This window comes from Paramormyrops kingsleyae, chromosome 3 (genome assembly GCF_048594095.1).
Source record: "Paramormyrops kingsleyae isolate MSU_618 chromosome 3, PKINGS_0.4, whole genome shotgun sequence".
NCBI lineage: Eukaryota > Metazoa > Chordata > Actinopteri > Osteoglossiformes > Mormyridae > Paramormyrops > Paramormyrops kingsleyae.
In genome coordinates this window covers 21013767-21031666 of record NC_132799.1, presented here as the reverse complement: position 1 = coordinate 21031666, position 17900 = coordinate 21013767, and the positions used below count along the sequence as shown (strand labels likewise).

Below are 17900 nucleotides of genomic sequence, written 5' to 3'. Positions count from 1 at the left end.
AGATATAGGCCTAAAGGTCAAAAAACAGTTCCTGAAATAAATAGCGTCTGTGTGACGCTGGAGCACCATCTATTGCGGTTTTAAAAAATGATATACAGTGAGATTCATCCATCCCAAACACAGTTGAAAACCAGGAAAGGTATAAAATATAAAAAAATATATTCATGCAAATCATGTGGAAAAAGAAGGCTAAATATTTGTAGTTGATGTCACCACAACATTCAATATGATTATAATCTAGTCTCATAAATATAAAGATAAAGATAAAAATACCGAACGAAATAAAGATATAAATAAAGCTGTCGGATTGGGCTACAAAAAAGACCAGCAGGTGGCGTAAGATGATCGCTTACAGACTTATTCCTGTTCCTTTTCCTATGTAATCGGACGGAACCGACAACTAAATACCAGTCTGAATTTCGGGAAGCTTTATATTTGTTGCTAATCCCTATATATGAACCATTTTAACGAACATAAACACATCCCTATGCACTGGATAATAATTTGCAGCGTGAGTGGGCATACTAGGTTCCACCCACCAGCGGACTTTGTTACTGGTGTGTTAAACATCCTAAAACCTGCGGAAGTAATCATCTGTTGGTTTTACTGAGTCTCTCCCAGAAACTGTTGTTTTAAGATATTAGGATTGAGATTTTGAAAACATTTATCTTATTAAATGCATGGAAGGCATTCTGTCTGTCAACTAGACTCCCAGGAAGCATGCTGGCTAGTTTGTAAGGAAATCATGAATGTAAAAGCACAAAAAATGTTTCATTTGATTTTAAAAACCATTCTTCAGGTCTTAAACCTCCACAGGGGGTAGGTAAATGGTGCGGTCTAGACTGTATCCAGGTACCATACAGCAGGTTTGCACACTCAGTTGTAAATAGAATTAGTCTAGCATGTGGTCATCACCCTCCAGGCCCAATGCAGTTAAATATGCCCCTCTGAACTGCAGTCTGCATTCTAAATTTAGCTGGTCTGTTGTACGGCCTTCCTGTCCTAATGCATAGTTCTGTTATAATTAAGGCTCTGTGTCTGTTGTTCTGTGTGAGCAGTTGGGTTGCTGCAGACCACATAATGCTGTCACCACCAGCCTGTCCATTTGGGAAGAACAGCTTTACCGCTTGTCATTCCTGTGACGTTCCTTCATGACATGGGCACCCAGAATGTGATGTCTCACTCTGAAAACCCCGCCTGGCATTCCCTGTGAGTTTCAGGCAGGATTTTGTAGCCCTCGGTGTGGTTTTGGCCAGACCTTCTAGGGTTAGGATTCTAACCTGAGTGACATTTAATCCTCGGGATTTATCGTTTGGAGACAGGAAACATGTGGTCACTGATGTTCACATGACCTGAGGGGTTTGAATGCCTTTCTGTAGTTCCTTCCAAGGAAGTGGGGATTCCCATGCCATCACTGGGAGAAGACTTGTGAGTAACCCGCCCCTCGACGGCAGCTAGATGTGCTGAAGCCAGTGATTTATTTCCAAAAGCAACTGTTTACTCATGGCCAGCACAGCCCAAGTGACAGGGGGCGGTGCCCATTGGGGAGGCAGGGACACCGTCCCTTGATGCCATCTCATCAGCTGACCATTATATCAAAGATGCTGAGACTTTTTCTTCAGTTTATCAGCCCAATGCTTTAGTGTGTGTGGATTATTTTGGTGGAAGGGTCTTTATAAAGAGTTGATATAGACTGTTGGAAGTGGCCTGTTCATCTACACATAACCTAGCTGGCATTTCTTTCTGATGCCCAAACTTTGTGATGGCATTACTGTGGGAATAATGAGCAGGGCTTTGGGGCAAAAAAACAGTACAGATAACTAATAATAGGAGAGTTAAACACCCCAGCGGTCTGTTTTGAGGTCCAATTTGACGTGAATACCTTAACTCCTCCGTCTTCACTCCTTCCAAAGCTGCATACCTCATTATAAGGAATTTGCACATGGGTACATGGTATAAAAACCCTGCTAGTGAATCACAGAGCAGCAGTCCGATGTTCTTTATTTGGTCTTTCGTTCAAAAGTACCAGTGTCGCACTCCATTTTCCTAGTGCTTTCTGTTTGTTGTATATTTTTAGCAGTAGTGCATAGACCCCCTTGGGCCTCCCTGACATTTGTGTTTCTGGTGTGGAGCCCGTTTTAATAACCCACCAGCCATAATACCATAATCCATGCTCCTCGTGTTTGCAATTAATCACCCCCCTTGCCGCTGTCTCAAGTGCTCCAGGGAATCTAGTACGATGCTGCATGGTGGTCACGCAATGCATCAGATCACACTGAAATTACCGCTTTGGCATTTTCCCAGCAGTCTTCCGGGCTTTGGAAACCTTTTAAGCAATGCAGTTATGATGTGTGGATGGTCTGATATCTGAATTTTTACATACTCTATGTGATCATGAACACAGCCTCACGTGGCATTTCAGCAAATGTGGCGTCCATGCTGGGTCACTTGCTGCGTTACATTGTGCTGGATGGGAGAATCGTGTGACTACTGATGATTAGTGTCGAAACTCTTCAAATGATACTAGTGTGTTTTGATAGATTAGGATGAAATTAAGCGGCCTAGAGGTTTATTGGTAGTTTAGTTAGGACAGAATCATTCTGCAAGGTGGCACCCTGTGATAGTCCCAAGTATAACACACATTGTGCCTCTCCCTCCCAGCCTTTTTCATGGCCTCAGGATGCCCCGTACCCAACCTCTCCTTCCATCCTGGCCGAACTGACTAGATGCCTTGTACCCAGCCTTTCTCTTGGTCGCAGTGTATCAAACATGGTTTTGCCATAAGCAGTCTCTGCTTATGATTTGTCCAACTCTTGATCATAAAGATCGAGCTGTAAACCAGAAGGTGACGGGCAGACTGTGTAGTTCAGCTGCCCACTCCTTACCCCTTGCCACTGACCCTTAGAGCAGCATATGTTCTCCAAATTACTGCTGTTAATCACAGCTGAGCGGAAGTCTGTCTTGGGTGCCTGGAAAATGTCTGTAAGGGGATGCCATGCCGGAAGATGAAGGTCTCACCAAACCGAGACTGGACATGCGGGCACCGCTGTGCCTGTGGGCTGCTTTGGCCTGAATCTGTGGTTGTACACTATATCTGACATTGCTGAATTTCAGAAAAGTATTATGTGTGTTTATGTTTGCATTTCTGTATGTGTGGTGCTGGGATTCCACTTCGTATTTCCTCCGATGATACAGGTTTTTCTCTGATGTAAAGCCCATTCTTGGAATCCCTGGATTTTATCACAAGAGACACTGACTTGATGAGAGTGGATGGATCTTTAGATAGATACATGTGTTAACATTCTGCTTGAATGAACAGTTTATGGCTGTGGTTTATCTGGACAGCATCAGCTACAAATGTTGGGCCACTGGTGGGATCTGTTTGTTTCACCATCGTCACTTTGTGATCCTGTTGCTTTTGGCCGTCGGTGCTTTGATCTCGTTCCTTCACCATTTGTGGAGCCATTCCAGACCTTGGGCTCACACTGACAGATTGCTTTCTGTAGGGACCAAATGGAGGCACAAACTGATCCTTTTAAATGTCCTCAGTCAGTCATAAACTCCCAGATTTGTTCCCCCGGCCTGAGAGTTTGTGAGTGGGGCTGAGAGCCCAGGATGGACCTGCTGTCTTTGTGCCCTTGGCTGAACTGGCCAGGATGGATGTCCATGTTGGAGATCAGGCCATCCAGTTCTCTTTGCACTTCCAAATTGGCACATTGGATCCAGTTTCTGGTGTCTGTACCTCGAGGAAGAGCCCGAGGCATGTGCCCCACAAGGCTTAAGTCCACCATGCATCTTCTGCCAGCTTGAAAACTTCCAGTTATAGCCCGCTGAGTTGGCTGGCTTCGGTTTCCAAAAAATGCTGTGTTATTGGACCCATTTCTTTCAGCCCCAGAATGCAGTACAGCTTCATGAATCCTTCTCCCATGAAGACCTGGCTTTTACCTCCAGGGCTCATCCTTCTGTCTCACTGATATTTTTATAACTCATTACTCTTTTTTTTTCTTGCATAAAATGTTTTCACATGTAACTTACCAAGGTCTAAAGTCTGCAGACTAAAGATGCTGTTGAATCTGGCATAGCATCAGACATCTATATAAGTAGGAGCTGTAATGGTTATTCAGCCCCCTCCTTCAGGGTTACAGCCAGCTCTAGGAATTATGGGTAGTATATTTCCATCTAAGGATGCCACCTTACTTGTGTGCTCATGTACCCATTTTACGTGATCTTCCATTGCCGAAGACCAGTTCCAATAATCAATAACAGAAATACAGAGGACAGTAAGAATCCCCGGATGTCGTTCTTGCCCCGCCCCAGATATCAAGGATATGTCGGTTGCATCCCCACCGAACGAGGACAATCCCATGATACATTGTGCCCCAAGTTCATTCTTGGAAGGCATGTTAGCAAGAACGGTCTTGCCAAGACCACAAGCATGATCTTTGGATTCTTGGTATTGAGAAACACCCTTAGACTCCCGGAGAAACCCCTGGACATCCACATTTATGTAGGTATCTGCTTCACTGGTCATTATACTATGTTTAGTGCCAAATTTTCTTTGAATACTACATCTTAACTGAATTAATAGGAAGAAATGCAAGGGTTTACACAGTTAACAACTGATTAGGGCTGATTATGTAACATATTAAAGCGTAAACATGTCTCTAGAGAATGAGGATGTTAGCAGTACTGCACTTCCAGGGTAGAGGCCAATGCACAACATGATTAGCGTCAGCGGGTGAAGGGTCAGGTGTGGCTTTCACATCCTCCGCAGCATACCTGGACTGCGTCTGCTGCCCCTTTTATTGCTCAGTACCTTGTTGCACAGAGAGGTGGGAATGGGCCTGCCGGGATTGCATTGGAATTAAACGGCAGTGTCTGTGCAGTATGCATGTGCATTATGAAATGGTACAGATGGTGTAAGAATGGGCTGCCCTGCTGTGGAGGAGATTTCCAGGTAATCATCTGAACACCGGTCAGGTAATCAGAGATTAATTAGATAGTCAGGGCTCTGCTCAGTGGGCACTGACTCCAATAACAAGCTGACAGGAGAAGGCTGATGGAAATGAACGATTAGACATGAAATAGAATTAGAGAACAAGAGACGCGGTCACCTTCCACTGGTGCTGGAGTAACAGGCCTTACAATATGCTAGCAGGATGGTCGGGGCTGTTTGGTGTGATGTGCGGGGGCTGTAAACTGAGCACGCTCATGCTGGAAAGGAACTTCCAATCAGGAAGTGCACAGGGGTGGCTGCACTGCAAAAAGGCATTAAAAGGTGGGCCCACATGCTCAAGGCCTGTGGAAGACAACCTCAGTGTATCTAAAGTGTGTTCTTGGGAATCCCCTTCATTATAAATTATTTAGCCAACGTCACAGCCATTTTTAATTTTTTTAACAGACTAATGATTTAGAATCGCTCTGCATAGCATGTGAATGCAATCAAAAAAATAAAAATGCCAAAAGTCTTGTATTTGGGTTGGTTACTTATGGTTAAAGTTAGGGATTAAGGGTGTCGTGATTGGGATTAGGGTTTTTCCCATAGAAATGAATGGACGGTCCCCATTTAGATAGGAAGACCAACTTGTGTGTGTGTGTGGCGGGGTGTGTTCATTCGTTTTATTGTCGAACTTGCCCACACATCTGCTAACCAAACTTGCAACCCTTTTAAAAATCTCTCATGCACCACGTACCAGTTCAAACAATGATGACCCTCCTGCTTCAGAGCCTGGATGTAACCTAGCAACAGTTTCCCCAGAAGCGATGCTAGATGAATTTTTAAATCTGCTGCTCTCACCACGTCCCTGAAGGTGCGTAAAACCCCATCACAACCTCCCGATGCTGCATGTTCCAGAAGGTCCCTGATGACCTTTAAAGCTCTTGCCGCATCTGACAGCTGGGGTTTTGGATTTTTCTGGGTTTATCATTAATAGTTTTTCATTTTTTTAACATTGCATGGATTTAGATGGGGGGGTGCATCATATTCATCGAGCATTGCCGGCTGCCAGTGGAATAGTGAGTAAAACATTGTCTGGTGGTTGGTAACCACCCAGTGAAATTCAGTTTGGTTTTGATGATGGGAGCGTCCCATTTTACACCTTGGACAGCCAGTCAGAATGTGCAAGAAACCCGTTGTTTCCCCATCAGGAGGTGGTCATTCACCTATAACTCTGCACATGGAAAGCTTGCTGTATAGCCTAATCACTGCATCAGTGCTAGCCTTGGGTGTATGCTTAGTTTTGTAGATGTCTTATTTTTTCCCCAGTGCCACTGTATTAAATGAGAACTTCTCTTACAGGTATACTCGGGAGCAATTCCCCGTACAGTTACATGCGGGGGACTGGATTTCCTCCTCGGCTGAGCATGATGTGTGCTGGTTCTGTCTCATGGGTTCTGTCTTAATTTGGTTCCCTTCAGGGTTTGCAGTGAAGGTTCTGATGGGCCATGTCCTACCTCCTGACCCCTCCTGGTGTAGCACACGGATCAGCCGCTGGGTAAATCCTGCAGCATGGGCTTTGGGGGGAGTTCTGATGCTGGACATACAGCAAGGGGGCGTTCTGATGCTGGACATATGCTTTCTCTGCTCATCATGTGTACGGTGGATCTGAGTGACAGCTCGGCCTCCAACTCTGTAATGGGTTCAGAATGAAATGGGAGCTTATCCTTCTTTTTTGGAAATTCCATTGTGACTGTCTCACCTCCTTCTTTTTCCATGATGTCATTGGAAAGTTCTCGCTTGCCCCATGCCTGCCGCTGGAGTGTGTCGACCTGATGAGGGGACAAGCTGGCCTCAAGGTCAGGCTGCTTGAAAGCGGAGCTCTCTGGGGCCTGTGTGCTGGAATGCGGGTCAGCTGCAAGTGGGGCCACCCCCCTGCTTCCATGCTCACCAGCCTTGCCCTGTTTTCTGGGGGACCTTGCTAGGGGGATCCTGTGTGTGTCTGTCTGTCTTTATGTATATATATGTGTGTGTGGGGGGGAACAGGCTGCTGGAACTTGAGCCCTTCTTGTCTGCTTCAGATACCTGAAACAGCCTAATTATCTAGTCTCACATACAGGGCTCCCTTCCTGAGGAGTCTTCAGCACAGCCATTTATGAAGCTCTCTAGTTCATGAGCATTCTGTATATATCTATGGGTCTGTATAGAGCAGAATGTCTACATTCACAACTTATGTCTATCTATAGTTCTGTGAGTCCTCCTCCTGCCAGCTCTTGCTGTTGCTGGACTGATTAGCTGCCTGCTAATTATTTTCCCATTGGGGCACAAGCAAGTTCTGACGCATCGCTGGAAATGGCGCCATGCTGTCGCTCTTGACACTCCCACATTTAGCTGTTCGTTTGCCAGGAGGGTTGCCACATGACACAGTTGAGACAAAAAGAGTGCCATTGACGTATGGATCAAAGGAGCATCCTGGCACTTGTTTATGGTAATGGTTGGACCTGTCCCCTCTGTTATGGCTCCTTTGGGTGACGCACCAGGGATGTGGCTTCCATCTTGTGAGTGAAAACTGATGATTGTCGCCCATTGGTGTGAGTTCTGTCATTTTGTAGTTTGTGTTTACATGTTTAATTTTTGTTTGCATGAGCTCTTTGAGTCATGTCACTGTCTGCTTTACCCATGAGCAGTTAATTCTCCATTTGTTCAATTTCATCAAGCAGCTTTTATACTCCAAATGACAGGCATCTGCCTTGAATGTGACATAATCACATGAGCCTTTCTGTCAGTACAAATTCCTTTATCCCTTAAAATCCACTTGTAGAGTTAGTTCCCTGTTAAACACAACACTAAGCACTCACAGTCTGAAAATACTTAAACTGTTTATTATGCTAGATAAAATTTTACTTGTATAATGCTTTTCTAGACCAGAACCTTTTTTGTTAGTGTATTCATGATTTCAACTTTGTATGTGGTTATTTTGGGACTGGAGACAGAGGGGTTTTGTGGTGGCATTGAACCAAGGTGATAGAGATGCAGGTGAGTAGCCATGGGGTGGCGCCATGCTTTCCTGGTTTCACACCAGTGACTTTGGTCTATACCAGGCAGACAGTTCCTTGTTTCATATCTGCCAGGGGACGCTTCCACCCTTTGATCTCGGCCGTTAAGTGTACTCGCTTCCCGTTCCCGTGGTGACATGGCACCCCGCCATTTGCATAGTAATTAAAAAGCAACAGCTGGTAAAATACCATGAGGAAATAATTTCCATTTTAGAGTATTACAGTCCTTTTAAATACTGATTTGTTCCATTGTCTTTGCTTAACAAAGCGCTCTTTGTTTTCCCTCATTTCCCTCCCCTGGACTAATAAACGTGGCCCCGTTTGCGTCTGAACCCTTCTTGACTTTAAGAAACTGAGAAAGAAACAGAACAACCAAGCTTAAGTTCAAGTGTGGGACATTGTGTGGCTCAGTGGGTTTAGGTTCTGTGCCTGTGATCAGAAGGTTGCTAGTTCAAGCCTGACTTTGGTAGAATTACCTCATGTCTGTGGGCCCTTGAGCAAGGCCCCTAACCTCCAGCTCCATGAGTGTGGCTGCCCTTCGCTGCCAAGCTTGCTGTTACCTGCCTGTGTGTCATGGAGAGCAGGATGGGGGTAGGCAACAAGAGAATTTCCCCACAGAGATCAATGAAGTGTTGTTGTCATTTTGAAGAACCCAACGATTGGGTTCCATTGTCAGGCAGCCTCCTGCATTCTGGTTTGCTGGGGGGGGCCTGGAGCACATGGGGAGCCCCTCGTAACAATTTCGACATCATGGTGGAGGAGCTGTGCCCAGAGCCAGGACCCACTGTACGCCCCCCTCTCATTTCACAGAAAATGAGTTACTTGTGCTCTGAATCATTTTTAACATTTTCCTGGCCCACTGATACTGTAGGTCTCGCATTTCATTTCCTGTATGTTTTCCCTCTAAAAATCTGGTCTTGCTTCTTCATAGATATGCATTTTGGTGTGCATTTGGTTGTCCGTTCATCGTTCATTTTTAATTAATGACTCCGTGGGAGAGAAAGGCATGGCATCACTGTGAGCCTGGAGGACACGGCCACTTATGACGAATGTTTCAGGGTGTGATGCTGATGTTCCCAGCGCACTGCAGATCTGCTCAGACATGTGCCGCCTGCCTGTGCCATTCACATGGAAATCTCCTCCTGTTTGATGCTGCTGACAGCCATGTGGTGGTTCCCTCTGTCGTGACGCAGGCTAGACCGCAATGAACGGATCTGCAGAGAGCATCTTAAATCAGCAGCCAAATCCCAGCAAGGATGCAACCTCTGAGCAGGCAGATGGAAGCTGATTAGATGGAGCAGTCACTCTGTTTGGCAATAAAGCCAAACGTTATTTCATTAGTCCTATCAGACAATGCATAATGGCCAGTAGTGCGGTTTCAGAGGTATTAGCAGGCATAACCATGCTGCGTGGCATCTGCTCAGCCCACCATGATGCAGTTAAGGCAACTGGATGCTCAGTCTACCCCGGCACAGGGAAGGCAACTGGGTGCAAATCAGTGTGGTGTCTGCACAGTTCACCCTGAACTTTGGAGGGCAACTGGATGCAGATCCACTTGGTGTCTGCTCAGTCTGCCCAGGCATGGGGAAGGCAACCGGGTGCAGACCCATGTGGTTTCTGTGCAGTTGGGGAACAGAACCATGTCCTGCTGGCATCCATAAACATGCTGACAATCACCATGCTGTGTGTGTTACATTACTGCCTACACAGCTTGGCAGTTGTTTCTGGAGGTTTTTACTGGTTGCACCCCCTGGCAGTGAAAGCTGCCACTGCCTTCCCACGTTTTGTCAATGCCCCGAGCTCCATCCTATGTAGCCATCGTTCTGCTGATGACATATGGAAACCCAACATATTACATTTTCCCAAGATTAATAATGTTTGCCATTGGTGACACTGTTTACACTCCCTGCTTTTCTGCAGTTTTTAAATACCCCCTCTCCTCGTTTGCACCCAAACACGTCCATGTTAACACCCGTGTCCTGCAGAAGTCACTCGCTACACATTTCTGCTGATAACGTGGTAGGAGAGGCCTGGATCTGCCGCATGCATCACTCAGGCGGGAATTCTGGGAAACACCCTGTATTATGAGAAGCATGTGATGTAGCTGCAACCCATGGAGTCAAGCTGCTATTAAACTAGGAGACATTGTGACCCTTTGCTCTCAGCTTTGTTCTATCATGAGGGCCTGTTAAACACTTACTCTGCAGCTGTCCTTTGTTGGGTTTAAGCTCTGATCTTTCATTCTGAAGTCCAATTTCTTGCCTTATTGTAAACACTTATGAGAGGCAAATCGCCTGGGTCAGTTCACCGCTGGATCCTCGCAGAGACCGTAAACGTACTTGCCTCTCTCCACAATCAGCTTTGCTTAATTAAAGGAGCTGTTTTTCCATTCCAGTCACATCCATCAGGGTCTGCAGCTTGCTGATGATGCGTTATATATGTATATATTTAATGGGAGGCAGAAGGAATGGGGCATTATGGAACTGTGGAGCCCAGCATCAGGTGCGATCACACAATGTATTAATCAGCCTAGAGCTCCTCCTGACAGGTGCCATGAAATATACATATCAGCAGATGATATGGGGGGGGGGGGATCTCAGTGTCATGCGGTTCAGCCAGTCAGGTGACTACACCATGTACAGTGGTACTTCGGTTCTCGAACTTAATCCGTTCCGGACTCCGGATCGAATCCTAAAAAGTTTGAGTTCTGATCCAATTTTTCCCATAAGAAATAATGAAAAATCAAATAATTGGTTCCCGCCCCCCCAAAATTACACCTAAATATGTTTTTTTTTTTTTTTTTTTTTTTAGCATTTAAACACAAAATGAACAGGATAAAACAAGAAGAGCATTTTTTTCTTAATGGCTTCCAAACCGATAAAGATCTTATCCCAACATTACCCCTGTCCTGCCCCGATCGTCCGCTCCTTCCATGTGCCACTCCCCCTCATTAACCTCGTGTGGGATCCCCATGTGATCAGCTGTTTCTGGTTGTTGTCATTAGTCCTCTGTATTAAGTCCGCGTTTCAGTTTGTTTCCCCAGTCCAGTCATTGGGTGTGTTCGACTTACAGCGCTGGCTTAAAGCAAGGCATTCTGATCCTGACGCAATGCATTACGGTTAGATGCATTGCGACCTTTCACCTAGCTGCACAAACTGGAACCGCCTCCGTGACGACACACCTTTGCCCTTATTGGCTGAAGAGTTTAGTTAAACGCATGACGTTTGTATCCCAGGCAGTTCCAATGCGTAATCTGCTATTTCTCCCGAATATCACGTAAAGCAGTGAGAACTGGTTTTCAGTTAATTTACCTGGTAAAATAAAGTTTAAATAAATGACATAAATGCTGTAATAGTACACGTAAGTTAGTGGTTTATTTATTGTTAGTTACTGTAATGTTGCGCTGCTTTATTTGGTTAATCGTCCAGTCTGTGAAGGCGGCAGTCAAGTAAGAATTGCATTGTAGTATGACTCATTTCCTGGTGCGTACAATTTATATTAGGTCAGTGTTCACGGTTTGACTTCTGATATTCAGATCGAGTTCTAGGTCAAACTGGTTTGTTCGACTTTCAAGAAATTCGAGTTCTAGTGAGTTCGAGAACCGAGGTACCACTGTATTTTGAATGGAAATAGCAAGTTCACCTGGACTGAAATTTTATATCTAGCATATATTTATGGCCCAGTTCTGTGTCCTCCCCATCTGCATAGGTTTCCTCTGAGCACTCCAATGTCTTTGTCTTCCTTATGTAATGTGACTTGTTATATTTTATGTTATATTATCTTTTTACCATTTTAGATAAATTTGTCTGGGTTTCTCACCACAACACTCCTGTGGGCTCTGCCTGTCCCGGGGTGAGAATCACACTCCTGCTACAGACATGCTCACCAACTGCCTCCAGTCTCCAAAGGCACGCTTCCTCTCAATGAAGTGCAAATGCTCGTTTGTGGGCGTGGGCTTTACTGGACTGGGGACAATGTCACAGAGTGTCACGTCAGGCCGGCCTGGGGGGCGGATGGTCGAGGCTCGTGCAGAGAAATTTTCATTTCACAATTTCAGCCATCAGGTTTTCAGCTCAGGGATTTGATGGGTATCTTTTAATTAAAGCTGTAGGAAATCTCTCTCTCCCAGGAGAGAAGGTGGTTCATACTAAAAATGGCCACCGCTCGCACAGTGTCCCATTTCATAGTAGTGCATAGGGTGCCCTACATTCTGGCTACAGATGTACTCCATTTGACATCACAGAAATTACTGGAACAGGACCCTGAAACAGGGGCCTCAGTTACATAGTCAGAAAACTGTAACTATGAATACAGCTGGGCAATTAGCTGTTACTGTCTTGAGGAACCATTAGCAAATGCCTGCATGTCACCGTTGAATGTATACAACAGTTGTTGTATAACTGCTGTAACCAGCTATGATTTCTTTAAATTCTAAAGGCTTTTCTGAAAAGGTATTTCAAGGAGGGTAACCCCGAGATAACAGACCACAGGCGTGTGGCACACTAACAAACGTCTACAGAGCAATGATTTACAAAGCCCTGACACAGCTGAGGGGGCTGGTGAAGCCAAAGTAAGGTGAGATATATGGGCACCCAGGAGGTGCCTGTCATCGTCCATGAACATAGCTACTCATGGCACTGACTGTATCGCCAGTACTGCTCAGACATAGGTGAGACAAAAATAGAGGAATCCTGCCACCTTAGTTTGGAAATAAAGACGCGCAGAGCTGTCTCACATGGATGAGATGGCGAAGTCTCATTAAGGGAAATGCATCTTTCTAGATCTAACCCTGGCCGTGCTCTCGGAAGCTCTGTGGCTCACAAACGTTCTCCGTCTGACCCATCTAACCCATTCTCTGATGTTTGTTACTGCTCTTCTTCCATTCAGTGATATAAGGCACACAGCCCCTTAAGATATCACCCATCTCACACCTGGACTTTTATCCATCAAGTGCAATCAGGGGCATACTAGGAAAATGTTGGGTCACTTGACAAATGGTCACCTTGGGCCGTATGGTTAGGTTGGCCCTTTCAATCCGAAAAAAACTCGGGTCCCATGATGGACAGAACTTGCTTGATTTTGGGGTCCCTATGAAGTGCTGGGCCCCCTGAATCTACCAGAGTATCTATGCTGCTCTAACACCCCTGAGTGCAATAATATGGCAAGATACCCTAGATCAGTTAACATATCTGAAATCCAAAGAATTTAATTAATGAACAATCTGTTAAATGAATTTTTGTCAATTATAGGGTTAAAATGAGCCCTCGTGGGCTGGTGTGATTCATTTTGCTTTTAATTCACAGTGTCTGGAAGGCAATAATAATTGTCAGTACAGTTAGCAAAGATTCTTTTTGAGGGTCTGGCTTGATTGTAACTGTAGTTCACATTTATCACATCAGTCCGAATAGTACGTGTGAGCTGCTGATTTTAAAACCTTGTGTTGGATATATATGCAGAAATACTTGTCTTGCCTCCTACTTAAACTCAATTAACCTGTTGCCATTGGTGACCATTCAAACAGGACTTTGAAGGGCAGGTGTTTTAAGGTTGTGTTTCCACAAAACTGTGGATGTTTTTAATGTGCACGGAAGAAAAATACAGAATTTACAAAGATATGCATTTGGGTATGTACGTGCATATACACAAATGCAAGGTCATTTCTGTGTCTGCAACACTGCCCTCTTCTGGACAGTTGGTCTACTGAGGGAGGTGGTGCAGACTGTTGTCATATAGTCTGCTGGTGGGCAAAGAAGGTGAATGCAGAAAGTGTGTCACGGACAAAAAACATAGCAAGTACTGTGCAACTCACAAGTATCCACCTGTCATGTATGTCTTGTTCACTACTCATACAACATTAGCGTAAGTTTTGGCTCAAATAGGTTCCTTGTGACTAAATCCAATAGTGAAACAGCTGTACAATCAAGTCAAGTTGGAGGCCATTCCTCCAAAAACACCGGAGGTCCCAGCCCATCAGTGGGAGTGTCCAGCAGCATGATGGTTAATCAGAATTAAAAGAGCAGGACCTTCAGCTTCTCAGTCTCTGCTGCTCTGTTGTTGCATGCCAATCATGGTCATCAGTGGCGTGGAGCTGGTTTTCAAAAGGTCCTGGCAATGCTCCTAAGTGGTCACTCTCCTTGCAGACACCTCGAAGTGTTTCTGTACATGTGTGTCGGGCCACAGTAAAAGCAATCAGAAAAGTGTAGGTAATATTACGGGAATAATAACAGGGACCAGTTACTGATTGCCTTTGTTATAGAGCTTGGGAGCAGTTGCTATGTTATCTTCAGGCCACCTCGACCACGCAGTCGGTGGTTACAAGTGGCTGTTCTTGGAGAGGTATGCGATGAGTGCCACTGCCACGCCCACATAGATTCCCGTCCCGATGGTGATTGACAGCACGGCCAGAAAGAGCGCCCGTCGTGAGCTGGAGCTGGCCATGTGAAAGTCCCCCTTGGCTACAGCCTTGTTTGTCTGTGGGGGAGAGAGAGAGAGCCAATGAGTGAGAGGCACAGGAGAGAAAGCCAATCAGAGCAGAGCACAGTGAACTGACACCGGAGAGAGGCAGGTGGCTGACGGCTCGGTGAGTCAGTCCTCCTCCTGGACTGCGGAGAGCCTTACGTCCAGAGTGTGCTGCCAATGTTCAGAACAGACGTTCTGCTTAATTATTCACATTTGAATGCCTTTGTGGTTCAAAGTTTCCCTCCTTTAATTATTTTAATTATTATTTTAATTAATTGGAGCACAGCCATCTCTTTGTCATGGCACTGTCTTGGGGGGGCAGGGGGGGGGGGGTGGCTGTAGCATGTAGCACTGGGCTTATTTCCATAGTCACTTATGAGGCCTTTTGAATGAAGGAAGGTTTGGTCATATATGGATGGGGCAGGCGTTGATTATCCATGTTTTCCCCTGCTTCTCTGTGTGGGTGACAGGAATGGAAAGAGCCTGGGTGAGGGGTTTTAGGGATGGTGTGGGGGTTGGGGGACTGGCAGAAACATGGATCTGGTTTCCCCACAGTCAAAGTGACAGGGTGGCTGCTTCTTCATCCATGATTTATGGCAGGGCTCTTCAAATCTGGACCTCAATTCCAAATCCAGGCCTTGTTTTCAGTTCTACTAAGTAGTTGGTTTAATAATCACTAATTCTGATTGCCTGAAGGCTTTGCAGCCGGCTTGCAGGTAAAGGAAGGCTGGAAAATCAGTAGTGCTCAGACCTTGAGAACTGTGATAATAGCCCTGATGTATCAGCTTAGAACTCCAGGTCGTTCTGATAGCACCAACACTGTCCTGAGCTGCCCTGACCTTCCCAGAGCTATCCCGAAATACTCTGAGCTGGCCAGAAGTGCCCCAAGCTGCTGTGAGCTTCACAGAATTGCCCAGAACTGCCCCGAGCTACCAGCATGGGTCAGGGCCAGGAAGCATGGCACCCTACCGATCATAGCTTCTGCTGCTCTCCCTGCTCACTAGGTTCCATGTAGAATGATGCCCATGCCAGTACGGGGGGGGGGGCATCTCAGCATAGTCGATTACCCAAGATACCCCTCCCCAACTGCATGGTGCAAATCATGCCCACAACATCTGTATCAGCTCAGAGCTTCTCGAATCTGTAACATTTTGCCTGTTTGCAATGTCTTTGTAAATGAGCTTCCAGCTCCACCTCTGTGGATGTGTTGTGACCCCTCTCCCGTCCCCCAGTCCCTCCCCAGTAAGGTATTAATGATTCTCCTTGAACTAACTGACCCATGGGATCCATTTAGCATCTGTAAATCAAGTACACAGAAGGCCTAAAAAAAACAATAGGAAACTGGGTCACAGAGGGTAACCATGTGACCATGTGACTCTGGCAGCTAGAGGAGGCAGTAAGCGGGCCCTGCAGGTCAATCCCCCATCCATCCGGGTCACACCCCCAACAGTGCCAAGGTCTGTCGCTGGTCAAGCTGTTCATGGCCGTGATCATGCCAGCCAGTACCTGCTCATAAATTCAGCTGGACTAATGTCTGCAGGCATGAACCAACTGTAGAACAGGGAGGGGGGCATTTAAACTTTAATGAAGCAGTCTTATTATCCTTCTGTGTATCAAGATGAAAGTTATGCCACAGGCCATGAAAGTGAACAGTCCACTGCATATTTTCATCTTCACAACACTAATATTTAATGACCTAATACTAAAATCATCAAGCAATGTCATTGCACAGTGTTTCTCGCTCTTGTGATGCAGACCCAGTGCAGCCAGCCTGCAATCATGGTGATTTAATGCAAATCAATGAGATTATTCCAACCCTTTTTTGCTACAGAAGGGATGTGAGCTTGACCTCGTTTTCAGGTGAATGTGGCCAAAAGAAGTCCTGTGTTTTATCACTCTGCAACCAAACTGTTCTTCTGCAGCGCAGGCATTTATCTGAAGAGCCATGTGGGAGAATCTAATTGAAAAAGGCACTTGAAGCCTGGCTGACAGGAAGGTTTACGGCGTGTCCGGAAAGCCGGTCCAGTCCCGCCGGATCCATCCCACCGCGATGCCGGACACACGCAAACACGGCCACTGTGATCCCATCTGAAATGCTGCAGGTGCTGGTGTGTGCTGATGGGGGTGATGTCCCCTCTCCCCCCGGCCGTCACGCAGGCACCCTCCCCATTCTGCAGCGTGAGGACGCATTGCAGAGAGAGCGAAACAGAGACAAAGAATGGGGGGGGGGTTATAGTTTCAATGCCAGACCCCCGTGATTGATGATATCTATAAATGGGGAGGAATTTCAGAGATCACCTGATTAGTGTCCCACCCCTCAACCTCCTGTTAGTATGGATGCTGTTTTGACATCAGAACTCAACTGGTGATGGGGGTTGAAATATTCATGTGTAAGTCTGCTAGGCCCCCCCAGGGAGGGCTGTGGGGTCTGTAACAGCAAAGCCCAACCACAGCAAGTGCCTGCCACTTCCAGCAGAACAGCCCTTCCGTGGTAGCAGCTCAAGCAGAGAGAGACAGTGGGGGGAGCATGTGGTCTTCCAACACAGCCAATAGCAGCTCAGGCTGGGAGTGTCTGCCAGCAAAGGAAGGGCGTGGACTCATCTAGCACAGCCAATAGCACCTTGGTGGTCACTCTGACAACGTGTACCTCTATTGCCTGTATTCCGCACAGCCTCTTGGGCTCTGCTTACCGCCTCATAGCGAGAGTGAATCTTGATTTGGGTAAGATGAAAGCATGACTGTCCATTTTCCTGTTTTCATTTCCTTGGGAACACAAGCTGGTGTGACGTGCAGCTGCCATATTGGTGGTAAATTAGTTTGAGTCGTGGGACAGCGCCACCATAAAGCAGGCCAAAATGAAGCGGCACTGCCAGCCAGGCAAGGCTACGGAATCGAGCTGAAGTGAATACAAAAAAGCTTGCTGGGTAACAGGGCTGCCGTTCCATGTTGGAGGTTTAGGTTTAACATAGTAATTACATACATACTGTAGTATGCACAGGATGGGAGTGTGGTGATTTCCTTGTGGAGTCCTTGCAGGAAAGGAGTATTAAATAAGTAATCTGGTTTCTGTGCTTCCCCTTCTGGGTACAGATCCATGGTTCTGTCTTCTTCAGCACCTGTTCAGCTGTTTTACAGTCTTAATCTGCACGAATTAGGCTTTTTTCGGTTTAACAGATGTTAATATTGTACGTCATTTCCATGGTAACGGATTATGATTCATGAAATGTACTGCACGGGGAGGCACACGGAATGTGATTTCCTGAAATCAAAGAAACACAGAGACAAAGAAATTGCTTCCCCAATGTTCTGGTCCTAATGAATAGCAATATTATAGCTGTGAGAATGTACTTGATAAAATTGGTCTAATGACACCATGTAGAACTGGCCTCCTGAAAGGGCATCCCCAGCCCTGCTATGACAGGCTTAGGGCCTCCAGCCACCATGTACTG

The 17900-nt window shown here is 46.0% G+C and overlaps 1 protein-coding gene across 2 annotated transcripts in view; it reads right to left on the bottom strand.

Moving 5' to 3' along the window:
- Positions 1 to 13539: 13539 nt before the first annotated feature.
- Positions 13540 to 17900, bottom strand: part of LOC111848994 (synapse differentiation-inducing gene protein 1) — a 28544-nt gene continuing 24183 nt past the window's right edge. For both annotated transcript variants that reach the window (XM_023821432.2, XM_023821433.2), the window contains exon 4: positions 13540 to 14463. In XM_023821432.2, the coding sequence (XP_023677200.1) occupies positions 14305 to 14463 (159 nt within the window). In that variant the 3' untranslated portion in view covers positions 13540 to 14304. The remainder of the gene's footprint in view (positions 14464 to 17900) is intronic.